Source organism: Embiotoca jacksoni, unplaced genomic scaffold, assembly GCF_022577435.1.
Source record: "Embiotoca jacksoni isolate LCO1_2020_lvr unplaced genomic scaffold, fEmbJac1.0.p SCAF_9, whole genome shotgun sequence".
Taxonomy (NCBI): Eukaryota; Metazoa; Chordata; class Actinopteri; family Embiotocidae; genus Embiotoca; species Embiotoca jacksoni.
The window spans coordinates 8,774,787-8,790,172 of record NW_027185447.1 but is presented as its reverse complement, the minus strand read 5'-3'; the positions used below and the strand labels follow the sequence as shown (position 1 = coordinate 8,790,172).

General features: G+C 41.4%; 1 protein-coding gene across 2 annotated transcripts; it reads right to left on the bottom strand.

Annotated features, from left to right (window-relative positions):
• Positions 1–707: 707 nt before the first annotated feature.
• On the bottom strand, positions 708–2,735 carry her9 (hairy-related 9). Of its 2 annotated transcripts, none has more exons than XM_069141429.1 (4): positions 2,370–2,735; positions 2,073–2,168; positions 1,869–1,956; positions 708–1,743 (listed from the first exon to the last, which is right to left on the bottom strand). In XM_069141429.1, exons 1-4 carry the CDS (start codon positions 2,475–2,477, stop codon positions 1,160–1,162), a joined length of 876 nt encoding a protein of 291 aa, XP_068997530.1. In that variant the 5' UTR covers positions 2,478–2,735; the 3' UTR covers positions 708–1,159. The 2 variants fall into 2 exon arrangements, with proteins under 2 accessions (XP_068997530.1, XP_068997531.1); XM_069141430.1 differs by having other exon boundaries at positions 708–1,740.
• Positions 2,736–15,386: the final 12,651 nt, after the last annotated feature.

Genomic DNA, 15,386 nt, shown 5'->3' with positions numbered 1-15,386 from the left:
GATTTTGGGGTCATAATCAAGTTTCAAATATTTTAACCAGCAACAGGTTTATTTATCCGGCCAAACTTCCGCCAAAGTTCCCTACCATGAAAACAAAGTCTAAACAAGTTCCCTCGCTCCCTCCTTTATTGAGGTGTAGGCGCACTGGGAGTGGAATTAAACAATTGATACACAAAAGGAAGCGAGGATCCTTCCATATTCTCCTTTCACTCAGGCAATCTGTTAGTGACATTAACCCCTGAGCGCATTTCCCAGGCTCATGAATAGGGTTTAGGACTTCTTAAAGCTCCCGCTGCATACAGGATGAGACCCTTTTCAAACTTTTAATTACCTTTATAGCAATAGAAAAATACACCCCCATTGTCCCCAGGACCATTCTCCAAAGGGCCAGATGTAAGGAGCTCCCGCCAAACTGGTGACAAGGTGGCCACTTAAAACTTAGTTTAATTGATGCAAGAGTTTGTGTTGGGAACATAATCATATATTGAAACTTCGTTTTAGCCTAAACTGCAACCACAACCTGTCTGTTTAGAAGTCCTCTGGCTTACAGTCTGTTTCTTAACGTGACTTGTACGCATTAGTGTAACTTTTATGCATTAGATGTAACTTTTACGCACGGCTTTACAGACTAAAGCAGGACAATATACGTTTAAATAAAGTACAACACAGAAATTAGGAAATGATAGAAACAGGCTGTGGACAAGGTATTCGTTTCTGAAATCTCGTTTATTAAAACAATGGGTCAGCACCCAACTTCAATTTTTCTTTTCAAGGCAAAACAACAAAGAATATAAAACACAGCTTTGGTATAACAATCAATAACACCTCTGTACAAAACTAAATCTTTTCATAAAAAGTACTTCATAACAAAAATTTCCTATAAATCTGCCATCTGCATGTTTACCACCGACATCCAAATGTTGGAATCAACAATAAATTATAGAAAAAACAATACAAGCATGTGCCATTGAAGGCAACCCTTGTTCCATAAAACGAAACAGTGAGAACTACTGGGGGGTATTAAGTGGTTAGAGTTACCATCCCGTAGCGGAAAAGTCACAGGTTCAACCCCCTGCAACAGTTATGTGTGCAGTCAGTTAAAAGTTTAAACTGGAGAAGTAATGCAAACTGGTTTCTCTCGAGTCTCTGGTCCTGTAAGCTACCAAGGTCGCCACACGGGCTCGCTGCTCTCGGAGCCCGTGCTCACCCCCACAGGGCTGACCGCTTGGGATCCCCCGGAGAAGGACGTCATGCCGTGTACTGGTGACGCTGCAGTCGGTGCTGAGCTGCCGTGCACCGGACTGGCGTTTACCGCAACAGGCACTCCTGCGTTTGCGTAAAGGGGGATGACGGGGGCTGTGGCGGAGGCAAAGGCCGGGTTGGGGATCAAAAAAGCAAACTGTCCATCGGTTGCGGGCACAAGCTGGAACCCACCGAAGACCTTGGGTGAGACGGCCTCGGCAGGACTGAGTTTGGAGCCCATAGCAGCGCCGCTGATGGGCAGAGTGGAGGGCAGCTGCACGTGGAGGGGCTGGGCCAGGTGCGCCTGCTGGGACGGGGCCTGCTGCGGGTAGTTCATGGACATCATTTGGCTCATGCAGCTGGACAGGTGGTTGAGGAGCCTCGACCTCACCTCCGTGTTCACGCCCTCTGAGGTGGACAGGAAGCGGGTGACCTCGTTCATGCACTCGTTGAATCCGGCTCTGTATTTGCTCAGGACCGTGGCGTCTGCTGAGAGCGCTGCTGGTAAAAAAAAAAAAGAAAAAAAAAGAAGAAGACAGGATATTAATGACATATTAAGGAATCTTTCTGTAAGGTCGAGACTTCGTGGTGTCTTTTGACCCACATGTATCATTTAATAAACGTACCGTTCATCTGTACGCGCTGCAGGTTCCTCAAGTGCTTCACTGTCATCTCCAGGATGTCTGCTTTTTCCAACTTGGAGTGTCTGGAGCTCTGCAGGAAGTAACATGAAAAAGTTGAGTCAGTATTCAAGGCCCATTTAAAAGGAAATAATTATCTTTGAAGTATGAAGACTTGATGAAAGTACATCCAAACTTGTTTCAACTTACATCTTTCTTGAGAGCGTCCAGAATGAGTGTCTTGAGCTGCCCCAGGCTTTCGTTTATTCTTGCTCTCCTGCGTTTTTCCATGATCGGTTTGGATGACTGCAAAGAATAAATCAATTGTACATTAATAAATTGTTTTTGAAATCACTGATGTCTATTTGCAAAATGCACAGCGGGTCACGCCGTTGACTTTTGAACTGCATGACAAACTTTAACTAAACTTCCTCACTTAAGAGAGAGAGAGAAAGAGAGAGACACTATTTTTTTTTTTTTTTTATTGTGAAATTGTAAAATCCTTACTTTTCTATGCTCGCTGGCGTTTTTCGGTTTGTCCGGTGTGTGTGATCCGTTTGCAGGGGCGCCGGCGATCGGAGAAGCCGTCTGCTTTTCCATAGTGTCAGCTGGCATTATTGATCAAACCAGGCAAAAAAAAACAAAAACGTAAAGAAGTAAATCCTCTTTGGAAGCGCAGGGTATAAAAAAAAAAAAAAAAAAAAAAAAAAAAAAAAATGTTGACGATAACAATCACTAGACGCCGCTGCAAAACGTATAAAATATGCGGGTGTCCCAACCGATGATGAGTTTGCGTCGTGCCGCTTGTTATCACTGAGCTGTCATCTGACTGCGGGAGTGTGCGGTGCGCCGTGCGGAGCGACTCTCTCTCTACTTCTGCCCGCCGACACACGCCGCCGCGCTACTTATAGACGGCTCGCGTGCTCCCAGTTCGTGTGAAACCCTCTCTGCATTCTTTCCCACACTCGCTTCAGCCAATGGCAGAGAGGACTCACCCATCGGGCGCGGGGCAGACCGCTGATTGGACAACACCCCCGCGGGCCGTCAGTCACGCGCTGCTCAATCAGCCCTGCAGGGACAAACAACAAAGCGGAGCGAGCGGCCGCGGCCGGGCCGGCCTGTGAAGTGATAAGGAGGAGGAGGAGGAGGAGGAAGGAGGAAGGAGGAGGAGGAGGAGGAGGAGGAGGGGAGATTCGCTGGATGTTTGCTTCCAACTTTGCTCCTTGCTCGTCAAAATTGTTATAGTGCTTGGAGCGTGTGTGTGTGTGTGCGTCTACGGGAATAATACAGAGTGAAAGTCTTTTACAGGGAAGGCAGTGACCACCTTCGTGTTGCTTATTTTGATAACTTTATAAAGCAGCGTATTTATTAAAACACATCTTTGCACTGTTTTCTGGCTGTAAATGAATTCATGCCTCCGATAACAGAGTCTATTTTTTTTTTTTTTTGGTATAGTAAGCGTCCACAGAGTGTCCGGTATCCAGATTAAAGCAGAATAAAAGACATATCTTCCCCTCCCCGAGCTTGAAAACAAATACACACTTTATCTATTTTAAGGCTCCTCTCGCGCCTCCAACGAGAAGACATCTGTAACGGCACGCGAGGCGGTTTTCAGCAGCACGCACCGGGCCAATGGCATGCGGCCACTATATGCAAATACGACAGAGCGCTCGCTGATTGGCTGTGTGAACCGCTCTGTGTCAATCATCCCGGAGCGGGAGCCGCTCAAAGGGGTGATGAAGGAGGAGGAGGAGGAGGAGGAGGAGGAGAGGGGGGCACATCTGTCCGCGTGCCATTCGCGCAGTCTTCTCCGGTCTGCGCAGAGCACGTGCCAAAACTTGCAGATTATAGCTTGCAGACCAAGGACCGTATAATGTTAAGGTTGGTAATCTAGAAACATTTATATTTAACAGGAATAGAATAGAATAGAATAGAATAGAATAGAATAGAATAGAATAGAATAGAATAGGCTGCATGAGAAATAAGCTGCAGACACTATGAAGAAGTAAAATTAAATCAGTTTTCCAGAAAAATCACACCTGTCATTGCAGATACAAGTTTTCTACAAAAAATAAATAAATAAATAAAATCATAAAATCATAACAGCAGGCTTTCCTGTCTGGATCTATTTTTAAGAAAAGGCTTTACCTTTAAACGAACAGGTGACGGTCGACACGTCCTTTTTATCAGACCTCCGTGGACGTTTGAAGTGTGTGAAGGAGAAGGGCGCCATCTAGCGACTTCTTTGAACAAGTTAACTAACTTAACACGATGGATCTCCAGGGTATTTAACAAAAATAAATCAGCACGTGCACTATCAGCTTTAGCTTTAATAACGTTTTTCATGTATAACGTGTATTTCCAATGTAGTGGAGTAATCTGTTGTTGCACAATTATATTTTCTGTGGATGTTTTACGTGAGATGTATGGTTGTCCTGTGGCCATCTGTGCCCTTCCTTATTCACTGCATTTAATTTGCTTAAGAGTCTTAAGAATTCCCAAGTTTCTCCTGTAACTTTTTTTTATTTTTTTTTTATAGTATGTAAACAAAGTATAAGAAGACCTAGAACAAGCCTGTGTGGGAAGATCAGGTCGTTTTTTTATACGCAGTGTCCTGGGATGACCACAAGGTGGCACATTTCTGTCTGGATGAATGGAGACAACTTGGAATTTCAACACTATATTGTTTTATGCTATATCTAATACGGTTATGATCTGTTTATTTTATATTTAAACTTAGATCTGACAACGAACTGTGACAAAATCAAAGATGACGAAAGCAGAAGAAAAAAAAGAAAAACATACTAAACAGAAGATGGAAAGTGGAAATATAAAAAAAAGGACAAGATGATAAGGAGATAACTCTATGTACAGTTGCCTCCATGATTTATTAAATAATAAGTAATATGAGGCTACTCTTAATGTTTCATGTGTACTGTATGTCCTTGAAAGAGAAAAGAAACGTTTTACCAACAAACAAATATGTGTAATTTATATTTAAATAAAAACAAACATATACATCCACATCCACAGAAGGATCTATATATATCATTACAACTGCATGTGCACATAGAATGTTTGTGAATGTACTTGTATGAAACTATATCACAAAGGATTTTAGAAACATGCTGGCAGTGTTGCATAACATTTTAATCATGCAGTATTATGTGTATATATGTATACACTGTATATGTGTATTTTGTCTCTGTTACTTGTAATGTAGTTATTTAGGACTTTTTAGATCTACAATAACTGCATTATCTAACTATAATCATGTAACTGTGACAAAAATTAAAGCAGACAGCATGTTCATTGTAACTTGATACCAAACTCAACTTCATAACAAGCACTGGCCTGCCGGTGGGCTGGTCATTACAAACTCACGCTGTGCATCAAAAAAAGATTAAAACTACAAAATAAAAATAGACAAAAAAAACAAAAAAAATATTGTCAAAACATATCGAACATGTGAGGCTGAAATGTTGGTGAATTTTAGATAAAAAACTATGTGAAAAGATTTTGAGAATATTTTCATATGACGGCTCATTCATAGAAAACTGAGTTTTGGGTTTGAATAAAGAAAAAGACAGAGCCAGCGGGAGAACAAGGTGGCACTCCGTAGAAAAGCTTATGTTTGAGTATTTCTCTCCAATATGCATGTCATACAAATTTAATGAGGAGTTGGGCCAAGCTGATACTATCAGACAAGTGAGGAATAAAATCATCATCAGAAAGATCAAATCATCTTATTCCTTGTTAAAATCATCTAATAGCCTAAAAGTTACTCGTGGGAAAACAAAACAGGAAATCTGTATGTTTAGGGATTAGACCGGTTTTAAGTCTTGATGGTGAACATAAAGTTATAAGTAAGTACTGGAAACCGGTGGCTTCATGTGAGGCAGAAAAAACTTTAAAACACAAGTTTTGAAAACTGGTTGTCTGTGATGTGAAGTCTATATGATTTCTAGTTAAAGGGCTTAGACATCCACCAACTGACATATAAACTAATATTACTTTTTTTTAAAGCAGGAATAAAAAAGTAACATTAGAAGTTGCTGAATTCAGTCTAAAAACACAGATCAGGCAATAGTTGCTGGTCGCCTTTCATGAACCTGCAACCGTAACACAAATTAATACTTCCAACAGCAGATTTCCATGTTAAGTCAGTAGGTGCCACAATAGGAGCTTTACAAATTGTAAGGAGGCGAAGATGTCATGGTAATCTTAAAACGGATGACAAAGTCTGTGATCCTGTCCTGGCCGGTAGTGTATTGAAACATACCAAATGTAATAAAACTTTGCTAAGCCCTGCATCAGTCCAGCCTATAGTGGAGTATCAGTCATTGTTCAGTGGCTCATGTCCCCCCATGGGTGAGCTGCGCTGAGGCATGCTGGACACTTGTTTACCCAGGATCCAGAGTCTCAAGGGCCAGCTGTGTGTGCTTGGGTTCACTTCGCCTTATTTGCTTTTGGATCGCCCCAAATGAAGCAGATCTAATTCTACAGAGCTCCGCACAGATTACACAACTGCTCCCCGCAGCAGTGGAGTTAATGGGATTTTGGTTTTTAATAATTCTGTGTAGGTGGAGTAGCACCTGTTGAACCTGATCTGAAGTCAGACCAAGTCCGACAACTCTTGATATTTCAAACCCTATCCATCAATAATTCCCCCTCTTCAGTCCTGCATTTCAAAGATCTGGACTCAGACAACAAAGCGAACAAGAATTCCCCTTCAACTCAAAGAAACTTTTTGAGTGACTCCGTCATTAGAGCATCATTAAAGCTGATGCCGACATCGCTGGCCCTGAGGAATGTAGAGAACTGAAACTTCTGTTTTTAATAGACGATCAGCATTCACCAGACAAGAGCCGAAAGTACTTGCTTTTTGACTCAGTTTTATGAGGTGGAGGTCTACGGGAGGAGATGTCGGGGGAGATGAAAGCGGCCAAAAGGAGGGAGAAGCTGTGTTTGCAGATTTAGCAGAGTTCAGTAGTCTGTTGTCCAGATTCGCTGAATGCTCAGCAGCTCCTTTTGACTGCTGCCTGTTTAATTTGTTGTTGTACAATGAGCCCGTGCACTTCTCCAAATCCATGTGCAGAATGCAGAAGGAGAGTCAATTATATTTGTATTAGCTGGTGTCGGCCGGGCAATCCCTTTATACACACTCCCCAATCAAGTGCTAGTAGATGTGTTTACCACAATGAATCCCCCAACACTGAGCAGTTACAATGCCGGTTTGAGTGGCTTTTGCTTTGTTTCAGATGCAGTGTCCATTGTAGAGCGGAAAAGTAACTCAAAATGTCACTTTTAAAAATATTAAAAAGCTTTAAAATTTGGGTTTCCACAAGAAGCATTCACTCAAGTACTGAACTTTAGTACAAGTTTAAGGTACTTATTTGAGTATTTCCATTTAATGCTCCTTTATCCCTTACAGAAAAACATAAATTTGACGTGTGCAAAACTCCCATGAAGACATGTGACCACATAACACACGTGATTGCGCACCTGTGAACATGTATTTTGCCCATGGGAAACATGGTTTTGGAACATTTTCATGGTTGTGTAAAGCCCTTGTAGATTGCTATCTAAAAACTTTTCAACATGTTATATGTGTTATGTTGCAACATCTGGTAAACATGTTTCATACACGTGATCTTAAGTGTCTCATGTTGAAAACATAGGAAACTTGTGTCTTTTTTCTGTAAGGGATGCTTCTTCTGCTTTACATTTCAGTGGGGAAATATGTTACTTTTTCACATTACAGCTTTTGTCACATGTTGATTTAAAGATTAAAAGTTTGCATACAAATGATAGTCAAATCACCTCAACCAACTACAACAGTAAAACGCTGTCTGAGTGCGCTACGTTTCAAGCTTAAAACACCTTGCAGTCCGGAGTGGTTGCTTCTGAGTTTTTGCAATTTTTGACCATTCTTTATTTCAATGCTTGGGAAGCTTTTTCCTTCACTGTTTTTTTTTATTATTAAAATAATCTCTTATGTTTAATTATCATTATATGTTTAATATGTGGCTTAACATTCATTTTGTAACATTAAGGGCTAAAGTTGTAGTGGTTGTAAAACTAACTGAATTATTTATTTAGCTTTCAATCTAAAAAGGATACCTGAATTAGTTTATGAACACCCATCATGTGTTAGTTTTATATTGTCGGACTCCCAACAGGTCACTTAATATTACTTAATCACTTCTTTGTAAAGAATATACGGGAAAGTGTTTTCAACGGCAGCTACAAAATGTCCAAGATGTACATTTAGCTACTCGTGCTCCTATACTTGTGTATCATTTACAAGGCATGACTTTAACTTGTAATACTGTTTTTTCAGTGTGCTGTTACTAAAGTAAAGGATATGAATACTTCCACCACTAGTGGCGACACAAAGTGAGTGCAGATACATGATGACGATCAGATCATAATTTGATGGTCCGTTTCTGAATCAGAGGTGACAGCAGGACTTCAAAGCTCCTGTTAGTCCGAGTTAGTGCTGCAAGGTTTCTGAAACAAGTAAGGCCAGAATCCTGACACCGGCAGCTCTGAGCCTCTGAGTGAAAGGACACCTGCGGCTGCAGAATTCACCTCTCACTTTGAGCCCAGGGATTTGCAGAACACCAAAAACACAGGGTTGATGGTTCATTATATGAAAAGTGATTAAACTAAATATTGAAGTTGAAGGTTAAAAAAATGTTTGTGTAAAAATGTGGTCTCTTTTCCTCGCCGACATTGGCAAACGATCTGAGCGGACTTTCCCCTGCCAGATATTTCATGTGCATTGTTGCTGGGGATTTCTTAAATCTGGGAGTGGCCAGATGTATTAAAAAAAAAAAAAAAATTCACGCCCATCAATTGTGCTGGTATTAAAACAGCTATTTTCCTGTTCAACTATTCCACGTTTGATGTATTACCAGGTCGGCAGGGTGCTTTATAAGAAGTCAGAATTTGAATAAATTAATATGAATTTGGAAATATTTCTCATGGCATTACAGGGGTGAGTGCATTCAGTCAAAGGCTTCAAAGCAGCACGTTTGTGCCACAAACGTGAGGAAAAGTGGTATTTTTTTTCATGGACTTTCATTTTATTCTTCCTTAATCTCATTACTCCCTTAGCTGTTTTCATACCTGCAGAAAAAAACCCTGAGATCAATTATTTTTGCCTCACTTTTCAAGCGGCTTGTTGTCATTTTGCCATCTGCAGACCAGCATGTCCAGTACAATGTGATGCATTCACTGAGCCTCTGTGGCTTTCTGAACAGAGAGAGACCCTTTTCTCTTGCTTCTCGCCCCAATTCAGGGCTTTCTTCTCCCTTTTAAGTGGGCTGTTGATGAGGTTAGTCTAATCAGATTAAGTCAACTCACATTGGTCTCTGCAGTTTGTTTTCCTTCCAAAGGCGTCCTGACATCTCCTATACTTTTTCTTTATCCTCCTCTTTGCACTTTTCATCCAGGCTTCCACCCAAAAAAAACCCATTCAGCTGAGGTCCCAATGGACTCCTTTATAAACAGCAGTTCCCCAATGATATAGGTTATTTAGAATGGGTCACTGGACTGCAATACATGGGAAAGGTCTTTAAAGTTGTGCAGTGACGCATTTGGACATTTCCACTGGTGTCTGTGTGAATGCCAGAGATTAGGTAAACACAAAGCACTAAATCACATTTTAGGAAATTGCTGGAACCTTTAATTTGATTCCTAGATAAATGTTTGAGGGATGTTTTGTAAACTACAAGGCTAATGCAATCTGCACTTTTATCTCAAAGCTTGGAGAAGAGTCGTATTTTCACGGCCAACTTGTTAAATAGTTTTTAAGTGAAACAAATAAGATTGTATTGTCTACATTTCACTAGATGTGCCTGTTATTCTGAGTGGATATTAACAACAATTAAATCAACTTCATTGTTTCTCTCATTGAAGAAAAAATGAAAAACTATTGTTTTCACTGCTAAATGAATGTATACAGAGCTGAATGCACATTTCCTACCTTCAACGAACAATGTTTTATGAAGAAAATCTAGAAAATACGAGATTCAATTATATTCGTTTTTCTGAGAGTTTGATTTTCTTATTTTGGTGTGAACTGTTGTTACATGATGAAAATGAATAGTCATGTAGGCACCAAGCTAAATTGGATTATCAAATACACGATGATACACAATGTATAATTACACATTTCATTATTAATTGCGTGCTTCTTGATAAAGATCTCCAAATAATTTACTTTTCAACAGATTAAGCAGTCGGAGGGAATCATTAAAGGAGGCAAATGTTTGAAGAGGTCTCTCTTTTTCTTTAAATTTAATTTGATTGATACGCACAGACACCCAGTTAAGAATATACCCCCCACGTGTATCTGTAAAATCTCTGAAGTTGTCATCAGCGGAGTGCCGTAACTTGATTCCCCCACTAATAACAGGCTTACAAAGACAATGAGCACAATGAGTACAGAGGAGGTCTTTTCAGATGACTTCAGAGCCCCCCCTTGCCCCCCACCCACCCACCCACCCTCCCTCCCCTTAGAAAAGACATGGCAGCCCACTGACTGAATGGGGGCTGTAGAACCATTTCAAGCTAATGGATCTGAGAGACTGTCCACATAATTACATTACAGCATTTCAGCAGGCCTTTGAGCTCCACACTTGCAGCTTGGGCACACCACAGCACTTCATTCATAGCTGCACAGTGGAATGTGCTATGACAGATATGGCCCTTTTGGGCACTCTTGAACAAGGTTGCGCTCCATGGGACTGGCAACCCCCTCATCCCTCAGCATACAAGTTCTTAGATCTGAAACAGAGGGTGGGTACTGAAAGACAAAGGATCAAACGTGGAGGGCAAAGGGAATTAAAAAAATCGACTTAGTGTCAGAGAAATGCTGCCGGAGTGCAACAGTGTGCACATTTTCCTGTAACCTTGATTTGGCCTGTACAGTTTTGCACACGACGTAGAGCAGATTTAGCAGTTTATGATTTAAGATCGTCAAATGAAGCTGAATGACATGAAGGGAAATGTGTTTTTGATGATTTAACTCTGGTTTAGCTTCAGTCAAGCTCACACAGCTCTGTTTCTCACCAACATTAGTGCTGTCTATGTCTTTATTTTGTTGAAAATTACCTTTTTAAATTTGTTTTTTATATTTATTGTTGCCACTTACTGAGGATAACAGCTTTAATTGTTGCGTAATTGTCAAAACCACTGGTAAAAAAAAAATCATTTTAAACAAGTGCCTTATTAAAATTCCTTTTCCTCCAAATGTCAGTGTGATTGCATAACCAATATAGGCACAGAAAAATCAGGCAGAAAATCAGCTTCTTTTCCTGTTTTGGTTTAAAAGCTTGTGTCTAATCCATTGCAGCCAAATCAAACACATCTAAAAAGGAGAACAGGATTTTTTCACAGGCTGTGATGAATGTTGCTGAATAAGTCAAACAGAAAAACACAGTGTAGAAAAAGGAACAATTGTTGCTGCATTAACATGCTGACTCCTCGGTCTGTTTTGATTTATAAAGAACCCGTCCAAACCTTCACAGAACAAATTATTCAAATTTAGATTGATGTTTTCTCAATTTGTGACCAAACGCTTCATATCCACACAAAAGTCAGAGTCTATCTATGACTTCAGACCAAGTGGAAAATCTCTCAGTCTAATAACACAAAGCTCCAATTTTAAGATTTCCCTTCTTGATAATATACCATATTAAACGGTGTCATTGATCTTTTTGTTAAATTTTGCCAGTTATAGAAATACTTTGCTCTCTCGTTCTTTTGACAAAAAAATTACTCCTTTTATGGAAGAGCAAAATCAATGCAAATTAATCCTTTATTCATTTCCCTGTGAATAATCCAAGTCTTTGCACTTTTGTTTGGGACCCGTGAGCTAAACAAAATCATAAGAAAGGTGGAGAATGTGAACGTTTATTGGCCGGTGGAAAAGAGAGATGACCCCGCTCATGGGTGACAAAGACTCCTTTATGACGTTGGTGTGAACCCATGAAACAGGGGTATTCCACTCGGACTGACCAGCACCACAGGAGATCCAACATGTGCAAAAATGGTGCCCCAGTAGAACCAACTCTTTTTACACACATAAGGGAGGAGAGAGAACCAAAAAAAAACCAGGCTCAGTTATCTCATTATGCCTGAATGTATAAAGTCTGTTTCCAGGTTTTACTGCAAAGTATGTATGTACAAAAAGGTGAAGTTGGAAGGAGAAAGAAAGTAAAAGTTAGAAGGAAGTGAGACCTCTTCAGTCTGCTCCTCATATCTGCTTTAGAACAGCTTGAGGTAACATTAGCCACTACGAACAGATTAATTTATTGCTGCTTTCAGGTGGGGTTGTGTTTACTGTGCTCACGTGAAGAGTCCCTATGAACACCCCCATCCTGTTGTATTCACAACCTCGGACCTCTGAATTTTCTGGAAGCTCCGAGTTCAAGAGTTGTAGCGTGTTTGTTAACATTTTCAGAGATGCCAAGTTAATTTTTGTAGGATGGTCAGTTAATAGATTGTAATTTTTGCCTTATAGAGTTTTTCTATGTAAAGGCTCTGCCATCGTACCTTTGAATTTCCCGCTTTACATTACCACCTAGTAGCTTGCTAAATCGTTAGCCTCTTGGCTTCTCGACGCCGTCAATGTTGCTGTAGCGTAGTAGCGGTTATCTCACAGTTTAACCAAGCGGCTTATGACAACCCACAGTTACATTTTAAAGTTAAGCAACGACCAGAGTTCTTATAAACAATACGAATATGGTGCGCCGGAAAAGTGATTTAGATGATGTCTGCATAAAGAGAGTTTGGGTTAGTTTAAGGTGGATTAAGAGGAAGGCTCGACAAGAAACAGCGGACTTAAGTGCAGGATGACGGCAAATGATGTGAGCAGGAGACTACTGTTCCTTTCCTGTTTCAGATTCGGGACGCTTTTGAGCTCTATGGTTGCATGGGTTGGAGGACTTATTTGATAAAGTTATAAAAAGGGCCGTGATAAATCGGTGGAGTTCTCTCTTAGCACACAGCTGAGCTCAGCAGCCAGAAGACTGACCAAAAGTATTCCTTCTACATCTGTCTTGGTGTCACTGCTCTGGCAGTTCTCTCAGAGCACATTTTACAGCACAATCATTAAGACTTTGTGTGGTCTGGCGCCATTGGACTCATTTCACTATTTTATATATTTTTTGTGTTGGATCAAAGTTTTCAGCGATGTAGTTTCAGCACTTCATTGTCAGCAGCCATCACTGTCATATCTGACAAATCAAGAAAACAATAATTAAAAAAAGAAACAAAACATATTGTCCTCAAAGGCTATAAATCCAGTTAAAAATAAAAGCTGATGGAGCTTTGACTGTAATAACTTATATTGTGTTTTCAAACGCAGTTTTACAGAACAGATACTATTAACTACTAACTACAGTTTTCTTTATTCACGTGAACAGATTTGATCATGAAAAGACAAGATGCCAAAGAACTACAGACAAATCACTTTCCACCACTTCGAGAGCAAAAGTTGCTGACTTTGCAAAACGCTGGCGGAGTACCGCTACTTGATCCTTCATGTCACAGTTTTCTTGCTGAGGCTGAGCTCAGCACATTCCTGCACAAGTCCAGAGGTAAAACAAAGGACGCGGACGAGCAAGACAAGTTGATGTGATAGTTTTCTATGTCCAGAAAACCATTCTGTGTGTTGGTCAATGTAAGATCTTCTGAACGCAACACTGAAAAGATTCACCATGGCTGCACCAGGGGCCAGGGGCATTTCCATGTTTGTGGTCACCTACAACATCATCCCATCATCAAAGTCCCCTCTAAACCCCAAACACCGCCCTTCCTTTTCCCTGTGATGTGGAGATTCACACACTTCACAGCGCGTACCCTCCCTTTAACTTTTATTTTGGGCCAAAGACTGCAGAGGAGACGATTTGTATCTTTGAAAACACATATATCAATCACATCAAAAGCCCAGGAAACAAAAGTGGAGGCTGGCAGCATCAGACAAACAGTCCCATTAGTCACTGCGCTCTCTTGTATCACACCACAAATGAAGGAGGGGTTGTTTACTCTGGAATATCTCACACTGTAAAGGCAAAAGAGAACCTACCGCCTGGCCCATTCAATGAGCACGCAAACAAGTGGAGTAGTGTGTGGTCAACTACAATAAACACAGATCAAAGAGCACAAAGTGGACTTCTGTTTCATAATGCACCATGTGGCACAACCTTTTTCTTTGCAAAGCCCTCGCACTCGATCTTCCCACACTCATATACAAACTCACCATTAATAAGGTCTGAAAAGTGTGATTTTCAGCTCTCGCTCTTGTGTTTCTCATCCTTCTCCCATCCCCAGCCCCCTGCCTGGTGCTGACCCAGCCAGCAGACCCCCTCCGCCCCCTCTGTGGCCCCCTCCAACCCTGGGAAGAAGAGGCCCACGCTGGAGCTAGGACCGGGGCTCATTAGCAGCGCCCACCTGGAGGCTGGCTGGGGGCTGACAGGGGACCGAGGGGGCCAAGGCCTTGATCTGTTGGCTGTGAGCAGCGTTGTGGCACACAGCGGGGACGGGACTGCGGCAGCACGGCATACAGCACAGAGCACCATCAAATATACAGCACTCCAACAGTCCTTAGCAGATCAAGCTTAATCTGTTTGATTGCTCCTGTGGCAGAGGCGCACCTCTCTCTGTTATCCCACCAGGAGCTCCCTTTCACCGATTCCCTCTCATAAAAGTCAGGCAGAAAATGTATAACCGTTTGTGTTGATGCTATCACAACAGAACAAACAGTCTGTAAAACAATTATGGAAACAACCTTTTGTGTGCACGTTCTTTGAAGTCTAGCCACCTTATGCAAATTCAATATCTCATCAGCCACTGAGTGCTGCCTCTCCCTCATCATTTGGACAAACAAATCTCACCCTTGTTTGGGGGTGTGTGATTGCTGTGAACGAGTGTTTACTACGGCAGTTGTTGGTACTGGGGTTAATGCTGAGGTGTGCTTGTGTGTCTGTGTGTACTGCTCCGACGGTCTAGAGCCCCTGTGGCCAGTTGTCCTGGGTCTCGGGAGACACAAAGGGATTCCTCTGAAGGTCTCCTGAGTCATGCGGCTCCAGTCACGCAGACTGCACCCAGGGATTCATGTCGCTGTTTGACAACTCAGTATCGGAAAAACAACAACCTTTTAAATGGTATTTGTGGTTACATACACACAATACTGTGCAAAGGTTTTAAGCACTACAAGACAAGTGAACGTCCTTAAAAAATAATTCCCTGAATAGTTTTACTTAACTAACTTCATACAAAGTGCAGTAAATCCAATTACTATTTGCTGTGACCACATTTTGCCCTTAAAACAGCACCAGTCTGCTCAGTACACTTGTGCAAATTTTTCAAGGCACTCGGCCAACAGGTTGTTTCAAGCATCTTGAAGAACCGGACACACTTCAGGCAGTCTCAATCATGCGATCTCAGACGATGATGTTGAAATCAGGACCCTGTGGTGGTCAAACCATCTGCTGCAGGGCTCCTTGTTAT

What these genes read in the sequence shown, in the direction of transcription:
- her9 (XM_069141429.1), bottom strand. Translation starts at nt 2,477, where the DNA reads ATGCCAGCTGACACTATGGAAAAGCAGACGGCTTCTCCGATCGCCGGC. An exon ending in TGGACGCTCTCAAGAAAGAT is followed by an intron (nt 1,957 to 2,072) that starts GTAAGTTGAAAC and finishes TACTTCCTGCAG; the next exon opens with AGCTCCAGACACTCCAAGTT. An exon ending in GCAGCGCGTACAGATGAACG is followed by an intron (nt 1,744 to 1,868) that starts GTACGTTTATTA and finishes TTTTTTTACCAG; the next exon opens with CAGCGCTCTCAGCAGACGCC.